This window comes from Solanum verrucosum, unplaced genomic scaffold (genome assembly GCF_900185275.1).
Source record: "Solanum verrucosum unplaced genomic scaffold, falcon-dt-bn FXZP01000009.1, whole genome shotgun sequence".
In the NCBI taxonomy this organism is placed as follows: Eukaryota; Viridiplantae; Streptophyta; class Magnoliopsida; order Solanales; family Solanaceae; genus Solanum; species Solanum verrucosum.
Window position 1 is genome coordinate 5,060,209 of NW_026020231.1, and position 14,266 is coordinate 5,074,474.

The 14,266-nt window shown below is 36.2% G+C and overlaps 1 protein-coding gene and 1 long non-coding RNA gene across 3 annotated transcripts; both read left to right on the forward strand.

Moving 5' to 3' along the window:
* LOC125832363 (uncharacterized) lies at window positions 1-6,384 on the forward strand. Of its 2 annotated transcripts, none has more exons than XM_049511505.1 (9): window positions 1-347; window positions 1,314-1,487; window positions 1,590-1,995; window positions 3,182-3,462; window positions 4,104-4,172; window positions 4,273-4,329; window positions 4,701-4,753; window positions 4,851-4,926; window positions 5,079-6,384. In XM_049511505.1, the coding sequence occupies exons 1-9, from the start codon at window positions 307-309 to the stop codon at window positions 6,022-6,024; spliced, it is 2,103 nt and encodes a 700-aa protein (XP_049367462.1). In that variant the 5' UTR covers window positions 1-306; the 3' UTR covers window positions 6,025-6,384. The 2 variants fall into 2 exon arrangements, with proteins under 2 accessions (XP_049367462.1, XP_049367463.1); XM_049511506.1 differs by lacking the exon at window positions 1-347 and adding an exon at window positions 465-591.
* Window positions 6,385-10,419: 4,035 nt separating this feature from the next.
* Window positions 10,420-10,987, forward strand: LOC125832157 (uncharacterized). Its single transcript, XR_007443220.1, has 3 exons — window positions 10,420-10,561; window positions 10,650-10,757; window positions 10,922-10,987. It is a non-coding gene; the product is annotated as an uncharacterized LOC125832157 (long non-coding RNA).
* The last annotated feature ends 3,279 nt before the right edge of the window (window positions 10,988-14,266 follow it).

Consider the following 14,266-nt stretch of genomic DNA (forward strand, 5'->3'; position numbering starts at 1 on the left):
CGATTGAAATAATTCTATCCAATTATAGAATGCCAAGTTGCAATTTGGGAACCATTTTTACAGACCACAAACCGACTTATTCCGGACGGCAAGAATCGGGCGTGTTATATCTTTACCGACTCCTATTTCGCCGGGCACGGATCCATTTTCTCTCTCTATCTTGCCGGAGAATTTTGGAAATTAGTTTGCAGTTATTTCGATTGAATATTTTTTTCTTCCCGGAGATATATCGATTTACTCGGTTTCCATTATTTGTTGTTGTTGTTACCAAATCTAATCCAAATATAATCTACGTTGTCGCAACCGATGCAACGGCTCGTTGACCATACCCTTGCTGTTACCAAAGAGTAAGTTCTTCGTTTCTCGTCTTTGTTATGTGTATAATATACACATAATGTACATGCCTGTATGCGATTCAGGCGTATAGTGGTTCTGATTGGAATGAAATGGAGGGGGGGCGGAATGTATGGAAGATTTATTGATATTGGATTGAGGCTTATCTGATTGTGATCTTTTGCTTTCTCGCATTAAGTTTCTTTTGGAAAATTGTTGTTTCAGAGGTTGAAATTCGCCATGATTGTCCTAGTTCAGGTGCAGAAATGTTATCTCTTTTGACGTATGAGTGTACATCTTGCTCAACTGTTAAATGCTTAAGTTTTGGTGGGAAAAAATGCAATTTTGTGTTTAAGTTTCTGTTTTGGGTTCAGTTGATCAGCCAGAGCTTAAGAAAATAAGAAGTAGAGCAATATGTTCCACATCTTATTTTTGAACCTCTAGCTTCTTTGTATTTACTCCTGATGCCATTTATGGTAGTCAAACTAATATAACAATTGTTTTTTTTTTTTGGATAGATTTAGCTATAATCTCCACTATTCATACAGTGGGATAAACATGAAGTATTGCAGAAGTTTCCTTTTTAATTGTACTGATTGCCTTAAGGGCATTGGTTGAGTGGAGGACAACATTATAAGCTCAATATCTATATGATTTCCTTCATTTCTTTGCCCTTTTTTATTTTTAAGGAAATATAATAGATGGAACTTTTCGTAATGATATTAGATAATCCACTGCTTTAGAAGTCAGCACTATTACTTGGGTGGATGGATTGGAATAAGCTCTGAAGTTACTAGTCATAAAACTAGCTCATACTCAGCTGTATCATCTCATACCTACGTTGTAATATTTATTCAGCTTGAAATCCTTAGGGTTACTTTCACGCTACTTTCTGGCTGTAGGTTTTTGTCTTTAGCTTTAGCAAGTTTTGTTATTGATGCATCATTCGATGTTTCTGATTCTTGTTAACATTTACTCAGGTCAGTTAAGACATTGACCTATGAGTCGCTGAATAATGTTGTGAGATTGATTAATGGAGTGTCAGCACTATTATTGACGATATTGCCGGGGAAATCTACTATTCTTGAAGGCATACATGGTTGGGAACTTCGTCCAACCTTTCGTGGACCTCGGCTTCCACAGTGGATGGAGAAGTGAGCTTTCTAATTTTTTCCATGTTACCCTGTTTTGGCTTTTGAATTAATGTCTTTTTTATAATGCAAATGTATTAACAATTACCTTCTTGGTGATCACAGTGGCGCCTCATCTTTTAACCAGTTCATCCATGAACATTCTTTTGATTCTGATACCTCCTCCTCAAGTGTGGATTATTCATCAGAAGAAGAAGAACAATATACTGATGAAACCATTTGTCCTCCATCTCCACTGTCACAAAGTTCTCGGGTTTCTAGAGCTCGCAGTCTTTCAAGGCGGAACAGGCATTGGATGCATTGGTTCAGATACATCGTCTCATGGCTCCTATTCCCTATTAAATTTATGTTGGGCCTACCTTTGTTTATATATGCTTTGAGTAGGGGCCGTAGAGCCTCTTGGACATCTGAGAATTTTCAGTCTTCCCATGTACAAGCTAGGAAGAGATTACAGACACTCAGGGATCAAGTTATCCAGTCTGCCACTGACAGAAGACGTGGCGTTGTTGAGGTTTGACTTTTCGCGTAACATTAATCTTCGTCCATTTTTTTTTTTCTTCTCTTCCATGTATGGAAGGGTGAAACCAATTGATTCAGAAATGGAAGCAAATTGAAAGATAGAAAACTTCATTCTATTTCATATGATGTTGACTCAAAAATACGCCAACATTCCAACATTCATATGATGTTGACTCTGCTTAATTGCTACCTTCACTTTCTTTCGTCTACAATTTCCTACGCAATTCCTGAAGAGAGACTATGAATGAGCGAGATAGTTAGCCTCCCTTTTTCTGGTTCTCCTTAGATTCAGAGGAATGTATTTCGTATCTGAAAACAATTACTATATTACAAAATAACAAGGAGAAAATACATGGGAGAAAGAACTGTAATGAGGGAGCAAAGAACCTATCTAGATTGAATTGGAAAAGAAAAGACAATCTGACTCTGCCCTTTATGGAAGGGTAAGAGAACTTTATCAATGATAAGTGGGGTTGTGATAGCGGAGGTGATCGGAAAAGGCTCCTCTCCTTAAGCAGTACATCAAGGAGCAGGTTAAGGAAAATGATCCGTGAAATTGAGTGAAGAAAGGGTGTGAAGAACTACAACTTTAATTAGCTTTTAAGTTTTCCTGTTTACCATTTTAATGTCAAGGAAAATGTTGGACCTGAGAAGGCTAGCCTTGGGGCGACAGAGAAGTGCTCCGTGTTTCTATGAGTGACTAGGGTTTGAAACAAGGAAGCAGCCTCTCCATTAAGTAGGGAAACCTGTTGACCCCCGTCTTTTCCTGAGTCTGCTTTAGCAGGAGCCTTCTGGCACTCTGGTCGGCTTTGGAAAAAGTTGGACTTGAGTAGTTCTGTTGGTTCTTATGTCAAACAGAAGCAACCAAGCATCTGAACTAACTCCTGATGGCTTTGGAAAAAGTTGGACTTAAGTAGTTCTGTTGGTTCTTATGTCAAACAGAAGCAACCAAGCATCTGAACTAACTCCTGATGGGCTTTATCACCAACATCCTATTCCTCTGGCACTGCCTGCTCAAGAACAATACCAAAGTGAAGAATAATAGAAAGGAGAATAGGGAATATAAAAATGGTGTCTTTTAGAAATCACTTTGTCCCTTATATGCTATACAATTGTTTGTTTTCTCCTCGATTGTAACTTTTCATGGAAATGACTTGGTCTGAATTTTTTACATGTAGGACCTCCATCTAGCAATTGAGATCACCATAGAGGCTGTTTTTGATTTTTTTCACAAGGCTGCACACTGTCTTCTTTCACCAATAGACACCTTGAAGAAATTGGTTAAGTGGTTTTCTTCTGACAACAGTGGTCGTGTGGACGTTCCCACTGTCGGTTCAGGTGTCTCTGTTCCTGTGGATACCCTTTCGGAGAGTGATCCTACTCCAAGACAACGGAAAACGGGCTTTCATTCCCTCAATACGGATGCTCGGACATGTCAAGATGTCATTACAGAGCTTGGGTAAGGGATTTTGCTTGCATCCTATGTAATTTAACATATTGCATACATGGTTTTCTTTAAAAAATCTTACATACACAGTGAAAGGGATTGGACGTTTCCAATCCTATTTAAAAAGATTTGTTAAGTTTTTCTTATTAATCTGTGGATTTTTCTTAAGTTTAGATTTAAAATATACATTTCCAATTTCTTTAGAGGTCTTTTAAGTGTTGGATAGGATTAGCATAATGTTGGATTAGTGTCTTTTGTCACTAATCCAGTGAACCTAGCGAATGCTTATTTCCTTAAATACTAAGTAACATTTAAGTTATAATGATCAGTCTAAACTGGTTGGACATACTGCTTTTTGGACAAGAATTATGTTGGAAATATTTTGAAATTACAAGTGTAAACAGGATTATAAAAATTGTGGACTTTCAGTTATATTTTTGTCTTGTCAGTGTTGTTTGGGTACACATTATCCTCTATAGACTTGAAAACTTGGTTGGTCAGAAGTTGTAGTAAAACCAGTTCATTTTCAGGCAACCTCACCAATACATAATGGTGAAGTGTGTATTAAACTCTTTGTATTCATAACTAGTGTGCATTAGTTTTCAAATAAAGTTTAGCATTCCAGTCTCAACTTGTGTCTCTTTCCTTTGTAGATACCCATATGAAGCTCTTCATGTGGTTACTGATGATGGATATATTCTCCTTTTGGAGAGAATTCCAAGGTTTGGGTTCTTTTTATCATCACCATATCTTTATATCTACAGCTTTGAGGTGGATGTCCATTTATAGATGTTCCTTGATGTTTCTAACTTGATTTTGCAGACGTGATGCTCGAAAAGTTGTTTATCTACAACATGGGATTTTTGATTCATCCATGGGGTGAGCTTCACATGTCTTCTAACTCTTCAAAATCATTTTCCCTTTCTTATGCATAGTATTCAACTTGTTGCGTACTTTGGTTAACACCGACTGTCTTTGGCATAAATCGCAAGTTGTTTTTTGAGATCTTCTAAGCGTATGAGTTATTATACTTCCATAATATTTTAGTTGAAATGATAGTTGATCAGATAGAAGGACTTCGGAAGTACGTAATATTGGTTCTCTGCCGTTCTTATTTCTTACTTCTCCTTTCTTGCCTAAATATTGTCAAGATCAGTCCAATTTTCAATTGTGTTATTAAGAGTTGCTGCAGTGATCAGTTCTAATTGTCAACTGCATCATTATTTATTCCATGATTATATGATTTACAGGTGGGTATCAAATGGAGTTGTTGGTTCCCCAGCATTTGCAGCCTATGATCAAGGTTTGTTCTTTGTATATTTTGGTCTATAGGTGTGCATATACTATAAACTACCCTGAGATAATTCTGTAGTATTCATTCTTCTGTTTCTTGATTACAGGGTATGATGTTTTCCTAGGAAATTTCCGGGGATTGGTGTCGAGAGAGCACATTGACAAGAATATATCCTCACGTCGGTAAGTGCATCACTTCATGCAGCTCCCATTGTGTCTGAAATGTCATTTGACCTCTTTTTTGAAAGGAAAATAAACTTCATATTTTATGTTTTTGTTGATTGCTGAATTTCTATCAAGTTACTTCAGCTCCCAAGTATGGCATCTTCATGCAGGTACTGGAAGTACTCCATAAATGAGCATGGGACACAGGATATACCTGCAATGATAGAGAAGATCCACCAAACAAAAGTTACTGAATTGGAAAATAGCCAAAAAATTGTGGAGGAAGAGAGTGGCAATGATCAGCCTTACAAACTTTGTGCAATTTGTCATAGTTTGGGTGGAGCTGCTATTTTAATGTACATTTTAACACGTCGAATTGAGGTAAAGCCCCATAGGCTTTCAAGATTAATCTTATTATCGCCGGCTGGGTTTCATCATGATTCCAATCCCGTATTCACAATGATGGAATGCTTATTCCTGCTATTGTCTCCTCTACTTGCCCCTTTTGTGTCAGCTTTCTATATTCCCACTCGGTTTTTCCGCATGTTGTTTAACAAGTTGGCCCGAGACTTCCATAACTTACCAGCAGTTGGAGGCCTTGTGCAAACTCTCATCAGTTATTTGGTTGGTGGAGACAGCTCCAATTGGGTTGGAGTCTTAGGGTTGCCACACTACAATATGAATGATATGCCAGCTGTTTCATTCCGTGTGGCCCTTCATTTGGCACAGATCAAGCACACTCGGAAGTTTATGATGTTTGACTATGGGAGTGCAGCTGCGAACATGAAAGCTTATGGTTCCCCTCAGCCTTTAGATTTGGGGGAGTTCTATTCCCTTATTGATATTCCAGTTGATCTTGTTGCTGGGCGTAAGGACAAGGTCATCAGGCCATCCATGGTAAGGAAACATTATAAGCTGATGAAGGATGCAGGTGTGGAGGTGTCATATAATGAGTTTGAGTACGCTCATTTGGATTTTACATTTTCCCATCATGAAGAACTATTGGCCTATGTTATGTCTCGGCTAATTTTAGTAGGTGCTTCTATGAAGCAGCAACCTGGCCAGAAATCATTGAAGAACAGGAGAAAAGAGGGGCAAACCAGCAGCAGCCGTTAAAGTGTAGCCCTAACAAGAGTCGGACCTGTCTATATCTTGGGTGTTTCTTTGTAATACATATATGTCACTTGTACAGAAAAATATAGAGGATACTGAATCAGGATAGGGTACTTACGCGGCCCCTTTTGGACATTACAAAATCCTACTCAAGGAAATAGAATTGGACTGGATGTTGTGTCCTAGAGTGTGGATGTGGTTTTGTGTATATTTTGTATGTATGTTGTAACTAGTAAAGGTGTACCATTGTTTAGGAATGAGCACTACACATATGGTGTTTATTGTGAAATTAGTACTTTGTAGAATTTGTGAAAAATGAAATCTTATGAATGGGCATGATGCTAGATACAAATGATATGCCTTTAAAAAATCAGCTGCTGATGTTCTCTTATTGACGAGTGTCGTATAAATCTGGGGCGAGGGCTTCCAGCAGGCCCCCTTCTCTGGCTTTCCCTTTTGTATGAATGAAGATGCTCTTGGCTGGACATCATTGGTTCTGTGTCACTAGAACCCCGGTGCCTGCCAAACGTGCTTCCAGACCATCTGCAAAGCAATGAGCTAATATATGGTTTCCATCTCCAAAAAGAGATGAATGGAGTCTAATCTGGTTCAGCAGTTCAGTTGCACTCCTGCAATCATCGGTGGCAAGAGTCTCTGCACAATTTTATTAAAAGAGACCTTAAATTACGATTTCCTTTTTGACACACTATTTCATCCCGCAGCCGCCTGTCCCTACAGTAGATCCTTTTGATTGCCCCTTCTGCGCCGTGGTTTTCGTTCTAGCATTCTTCTTGCGGTAAGCTGTCAATGCTTCCCTTCCATTGCACATGCTATGCAGCAAAATTACATCAAACTTCTCCGAACGAACTGTTGATTCTGTATAACCAGCAGTTTGCTTGCTGCTACTTTGTTTTTTTAAATCTATATCATCTCTATGAGGATTTTTCCTCCCTCTTGGTCCTGTAGGTGAAGTCTCTCCCTCATCCCTTTTGTCCACCTGAGCTGCCACAACCACTTTCTCCTCTTTTCTCAAGAGGCAGCAAGTCATTGATAACCACATTTGACATTGTCCAACAACTTATTATTAGGAGGGAGGAATTTGCTTGCTTCTTCAATTGTTTTTCTAAAGAAAAAAGAAAGGTCACGGGTTCAGCTATTTGAACCTCTAAATTTACTTAAAGCATGACGTGGATCCAGTTAATTTCTTATTTTTATTGTACTTTTACACTTAGATGCGCGGACTCTCTACTTTTGATGCTGCACCCATCTCGGATTCTCCAAAAATACATTATTTTTGGCAAATCCGACACGCACTCGTTGATATTTTTGAATAGTCTGACCAACATAGCTTTTACATTCTAATATAATGTATAAATATAGTAATCTTTAAGCCGCTGTTATGTGGTTCAACTTGTCTGCTTAACATCAATAGCATGCCCTCTGCATATAAAATTGGGACTTTTCAAATTGATTCAGGACTTCATATGTTTTAGGAGCATAAAGACTTGTCGAGTGTCTGGGACTTGTTTGTCGATACTTCTTCTCAGTTGTTATAGAATCTTTAGCATTGTAGATGAGGTTCCATTAGAAGACTGATGTAGTGAATGTCTAATATCTGCTTTCAAGTGTGGAGGTCTTCATTCCTTTGCACATAACATATTTTATGCAAGTCCTGTTCAAACTTTTAAAGAATGATACATTAATTCTTAGTAAATTCTTAGCTGATGATGTTGTTTCCAAGTTGCTTAAAGTCATTGTAGTTATATCGTTTATGCTACTAAAATCATTGTGTTAAGTTGATTGTTATACTAGAACTTGATTATTCAAAGGGAGAAAGCATATAGCTTCTCTGTTGTGCATTAGCATAGCATGATATCTGCTCCCATTAAGCCATCGACTATCTTATTCTTTCTACTGTCTTTTGATTTACTTCTCCTCCTTTCATCCGAAGCATAACTGCACACTCACACGATCTTTGCCGAGAGATAGGAGCATTCGGTTTCTGATGGTGGAGAGAATGGACTAGATTCTTTCCTACCTTTCAATTGATTTGTTCATTGTGTCGAATTTTAAATTCAATTCTTATAATGTGGCTTGAGCTATATCCAACTTGGAATTTCTAATGCTAAATTTTCTATAAGTTACAAGAGGTTTTCACAATCACAAAGCATGGGGCACTGGATTCTAAAATTTACTACAAGCATTTCATCAACCATCTAGTGATGAGAAGAATAGGAATATTGTTCTTCTTGTCTGACAATTGACTTGTTCCGTTGTGTCAATTTTTTATTTCAATTATCTTGAAATTTATTTAGATGCTCATTTGAGTCGAATAGATGCAATGCTATAATAATTAGTACAAGCTTCAAAAGTAAAAGGTTCACAAATAATGATATATTGTTTAGGTTTCTCCTTATTCCCTCTAAAATCTCTTGAATTACCATACTTGATACATTAATTTTCATATTTCTTTGGCTTCTTGATAATGTTGTTAAAGCTTACTTAAATTCATTAATCCCTGAAGCTCACCGAAGCCCAGGGTATACGCTTCACCTCGCTTAAATGGCGCTTTAGTATAGGTGTTGAGGTGCTAAAGTGTGTGCACCTTTATTTTATATATATAAATTGTACATATACATATACAAGTATATAACAGATATACAAATACATTTCGCCTCCCTCCACGCTCAGCTGTCTCTTGTTCGTCTCTTTCCTCCCTCTCCCAATCTCGCTCGCCTTTCTCTTCCCTCTCTCAATATCGCTCACTAGATATACAATACATATATACAATCATCTGATCGATATACATATACAATTCGACAGATATACAAATGCAATTCACTCTTCCACTCTCACCCTCTCTTGCTCGCCTCTCTCCTCCCTCTAACATGTAGCTACGAATCGTTATTAACAAACTATAGCCATTGAGCCTAATTAAGTTATTTTTAATGGCTATTTGTGAAATTGTCCCTTTTTAAATTTTATCTTTTGAATGAATGATTTTTTGTTTTTGTCATTCAACATACTAAGTAATAATAAATAATTGGTTCAAGATACCTTGACATTAAAAGAAAAAATTGCAAGACTCAAATTATGTCTTACGAAGAAAAAATTCCACAAGACACATAAATAATGTCTTACAAGACATAAATTCAATTTCAGAACATTATGCCATAGAAGATCAAAATCTATAAGCTACAACATAACTTAGTTTCCATAGAATTTCTATTTATAGATATGTAAGTTTAGTTTCAAAACCACAAAAAGTTATATTTTAGAGGCATAACTTATCATAGTGAACTTTTGTCAAATAAGATAAATATTTTCAAAACTTATGTTGGACAAAGGTAAAAAGTTCTCTACACTTATATAGAGTAAATAACTAATTCTTGCAAATTAAATAGAGTAAATTTTAGGTTTAGCAAATATAAAAATCATATTTGTATGCTATAGCTATAGTTTGTATAATTGCGCTCCACAACAAACTTTATGAATGCTATAGCTATTAATCTGTATATTTCGGTATACATATACATAAAAATTATGTATTTGGGTCTACTTGTATATTTCGGTATACAAATGGGTCCTGCATTTGTATATTTTGGTCTATTTGTATATTTCGGTATACAAATGGAATGGCAAAAAACATGGAATGTTTGCTGCGAATTACAAATAAAAGAAACTATGGCTATAACATTTAATTTGAATTAACAGTTTGCTATTTCATACAATTTTCCCAATTAAATACTACATAACTCATGTCGAACGAGGTAAAAAAATTCTAAATTTCAACCTTGCAAAGTTAGGTCATAAATAATAGGGATAAGAGTCTGAAAAATACTCCAACTTTGGTCGGATTTGTTGTTGTGGTACTAAACTTTCATAAGTACCTATTACCTCCCTAGACTATTTAATACCGTATTTTTTACCCCCTGAACTATTTAATAGTGTATTTTAAAGGTATATATGTGCCCACGTGGACACATTATTATTTATAATTTTGCATTATTTTTTATGGCCACGTGGGCAAATATATATGTTTAAAATACGATATTAAATAGTCTAGGGAGGTAAAAGGTCCTCGTGAAAGTTTAGTATCGCAACAACAAATCCAACCAAAGTTGAGGTATTTTTCAGACCTTTATCCCTAAATAATACTACTTTAATCTAAAACTTTTAATTAAAGTACAAATTATCAATTTAAACTTTAAAGGACAAAACTTAAATACCACCCTCAAAATATGGATTATCCTTGCACAAACTTGTTTATTCGGCCCAGTTGGAAGAGCCCATCATAGGAGTGAGTTGTGGCCCACTTTCGAAGAGCCATATGTGAGTCAATAATCTCAGATTTCGGATTCAGGGTAGAAAGGGGGAAGAGGAAAATCGAAGGAAAACAATCGGAAACGGAGACGGAGACTAGAAATAAGAGAGAACAATGAAATCGCCGAGATGGGGATATGTTAGAATTATATCAGGAACTATTTTTGGAGGCATTCTTGGATTCTATCTTATGCATCGCGCTGAACTTCAATACAAGGTTTTGCGATCTTCTTTTTCTTATTCTAGGTTAAATTGCCTACGCCAAAGAGCGATCACCTGTATAAATTACTGTTATGTGATTGAAGGAAATGTGGAACGAGAGATTGAAGAAGTATGAGGAGGAGCTCAAAATGAATCAAAGTATGGAGACGCATACCCCCACTGAGTTGTCTGGAGATCCTCTTGCGAGATAGGTACTTTGAAACACCGACCTGCTAATCTCTTCACTTTCTGTAGTTTATAGCTTAGATAAGGTTTGAGATGTTCAGATGCTTATGTATCTTGTGGATTATGATTTGGAAATTCAATTCAGACTGGACACTCCAATAGAAATGAATAATTGGGTATTGAATTGCAGTCCTGGAATTTAGGCTGACTTTCTGTGTGAAGCTTATGTCTTGTTTATAATAATTTATGTTTATGCAAGTACAATGGGTTTAGTAGATATATGATTGGGGAGTCCTATACACGAGGGTCTTATTTAGGTCTTGTTCATGCTAAAATGTAATATATCGTTAAGTTTGGCAGTTGTGAATTATGAGGCTGTCTAGTTCTCCAAACATGTTTCCAGGACCCCACTCCTCAAGCATACGATTCACAGAACATCCTAGTTTGTAGCATTCTTTCACAGTGTAATCACCCTTCTTTTAAGTTGACCCAAAATGTAAGTTGGGTGTATGAAACTATAAAACTAATTTATGTTTATACATAAGTGATTTTTTTATTGAAACTGGTAAGATTAACTTTATACATAAGTAATTATTCATGTTCCCTAGATAACAAGTTTTAAACCACCTTATCCCTATTCCTTACACTAGAAGTTTCCGTAATGTAACGAAAATCAAACATTTTATGTATACACAAAAATTGTACATATATTATTTATTAATAGGAATTAGGATTCCCCTTCATGCAAGCTGGCTCCGTCCCTGCTTGCAACAGTTCCATATCAATGTCTCCAGATTCTGCAGAAAGTCGCAGCTCTTATTTAAGACACGTTTCAGTTTTCCAATAGTTATTTGCTAAAGTCCTGCTGCATTTAGAAATTTTGGCCAAGATGTCTTTCCTCAGAACTGACTTGATTAATCAGTAGCAGGAACAAGACTACTGTACGTATGATCCAACAATAATTCAAGAGGGAGAAGGTTTTCCTTCTTGTATTGTACACTTGCACCTTGCTTCTTAATTTTTTCATCATTTTACACTACATTCTTTATTCATGCAATTTTCCATACCTTTGATTGTCCAATTCTTTATGATTGTTTTTCTTCTGCTGCTCAGTCCATTGCACTTGCATCAGTATTATATAAACTTTTTGGTTCTAGACTCTAGTGATCAGCTTAAGGCACATTGGTTCAATCACTTAATATCATTATTTACTAGTACTGAATATCTCTTGTATATGGAGAATGTTGAGGCCTACCCTTAGTCAATCAAGCGAACTGTGGACAGATTTTAGTAGGTACAATGTATTCGTGTCTTTCTTAAAATGCTCAACTGTTCTATCATTAATTTAGTTGATGCATGTAAATTTTTCTTACGAGACATAACTATACTGTCTTTTCATCCCTCAAGTTGTACATTCTGCACTTTTGTTATGTTTACATGTCCAGATCGCTTCACCCTAATTGTTAGTCTCATTCACTAACATTATTTAGTAGTCGGACATACTGTCCACATAAACACCCCTTTTTTTATTTGCAGCTAAAGATAAGTTGCTTATGTCATATCTTCAGTAGCATTTCCAAAAGACTGCAACTTAAATTTAGACTGAAGATATATGATGAATGAGGATATCAATTGATTCAAGTTTCATGTTCTTTCCCTTAAATGTGTGGTGTTCATCTAATGTGAGTGTTTCCTGTTGGTTCTTTTAGATGAGCTCTACTTTATTAAAGTGAAGAAACATTCTGCATAATTTCATGCTATAAACCCAGTATGCTATTTGTGTTTTTTAAGTACCTGGGACAGAAGGAGTCGAAGTAGAGTAGAAATTGGGGAAGAGAAAAGGGGAGGATGATAATAAATCACGAGTCCGGATATTGATAAATCTTCATTTTTGCTTGAGCTTAGGGTCTATCAGAAACAACCTCTCTATCTCCCAAGGTAGAGGAAAGGTCTGCCTACATTCTACCCTCCCCAGACCTCACTTGTGGGACTGCACTGGGTATGTTGCTTGTCTATTTGTTGTTGAAGAAAGTGAATGTAAAGTAAGGTCCCTTCCATATTCTTGCAACTTCGTATATCTTGCTTCTCAAAATCATTTCTATGGGTTTTCATGGAATTCATCTCCTTTTCGATTACCCATGCATGTAAAATCATTGCATTGATCACTTGTGCTTGTAAATCTAATCTAAACCGCAGTGGAATGCTAGCATATCTCCATTCAAGGTCATTTTTCTTGCTTCCAATTGTTAGTTGCAGTTAGCTGTCTTTGTTATTGATCAACAGAAGTGACAGGTGCAGATGGAATTCTGTGCGTAATTCTTCAAAGGCGTGATCCGGGTTTCAACCTCAACTGCTGTTTCATATGTCCAAAGAGGTAGACAGGGAAACGGCAGAGATGTGGTTGCTGTTATCATGTGAAAAGATGATCATAGAGAACAAACCCCCACGGGAATGTAGTTTTGTGAATTATATTATTTAAGTCAGATCTTTGGGGAGGAAAATAACTATCACCTTATTTCACAGCTCCACCCCCCACCCCCACCCCCAATTTTCTCAAGCCAACCTTTCCCGCTGCAGCTCCTTTTTTCTTTTTTTTGCCCGTGGATTGGCTTAAATTTAAGTGCTAAGTAAAGTTTTAGCTTTTTTGCGTTTGGTAAAATATTGAGTCAATTTTTCTATGAGTGTCCTTCATTTGAAATGAGGAAAATTTGACAAAACGTGCACAACCATTGAGGGCATCAGAGAAGAAGAAAAGCAGCGCATTTGCTTGAAAAATAAAGTGGCCAAATGACCATTTTTTGACAAGTGGATTATTTTGGGGAACAATGTTGATACAAAATATTGTCTAAATATTCCTTTTTTTAACTTAACTTTCTGTCGATATGGGTTGAGATGAGTTTATATGGCTAGACTGGACCGTTCTTTTTCAGCAGATGAGCATTTTAATCAAGTACTTGTGTTCTTCAAATATTAACTTTTACCTTATAAAAAGTGTGTTTAATTAATGACACTTACAATTAGAGAGAATTGAACAAATAATGCAAATTAGACCTTAAGTTTTCTTATGCTCCTTTAAAATCTGTTTGGTATACAAGTGTATGTAGGTGTAATTTCTATGTTAACCTTTTAAAAAAGAATCAAGACTGTCGGATGGAGGTAATTATCCTTCAAAAGATTTCAACTCTCATTCAATTTCACTTGTCTCGTGGTTATATATAGTTCTAGATGCTCTTGGTCTCTTCACTTAATTTTATTGTACGGATATTATTGTAATATAGACCTTTGTCATCATTGCTTTTCTAATTTCTTTAGAGTTTTTTCTTTTAGTCAATTCAGAGACATTTCTCAAGCATTTGCATGAAAAGATATGTTATTTAAGACTAAAGTATGATGATATACACGAAAAAATGGATAACAAAAGGTGTTGATCATAAACTATATGACGCTTTGTGTGTATACTGCTAAATTTTTTCTATTATAGAAATGTGATGGAGAGGATGATCACTGGTAAAACAGATATTCTATCAATCATACA

Excerpts from the sequence above, each read along its gene's own strand:
- LOC125832363 (XM_049511505.1), top strand. The coding sequence starts at position 307 with ATGCAACGGCTCGTTGACCATACCCTTGCTGTTACCAAAGA. Across the intron at positions 4,330-4,700 it reads ATTTTTGATTCATCCATGGG|GTGGGTATCAAATGGAGTTG; the intron begins GTGAGCTTCACA and ends TATGATTTACAG. Across the intron at positions 4,927-5,078 it reads AAGAATATATCCTCACGTCG|GTACTGGAAGTACTCCATAA; the intron begins GTAAGTGCATCA and ends ATCTTCATGCAG.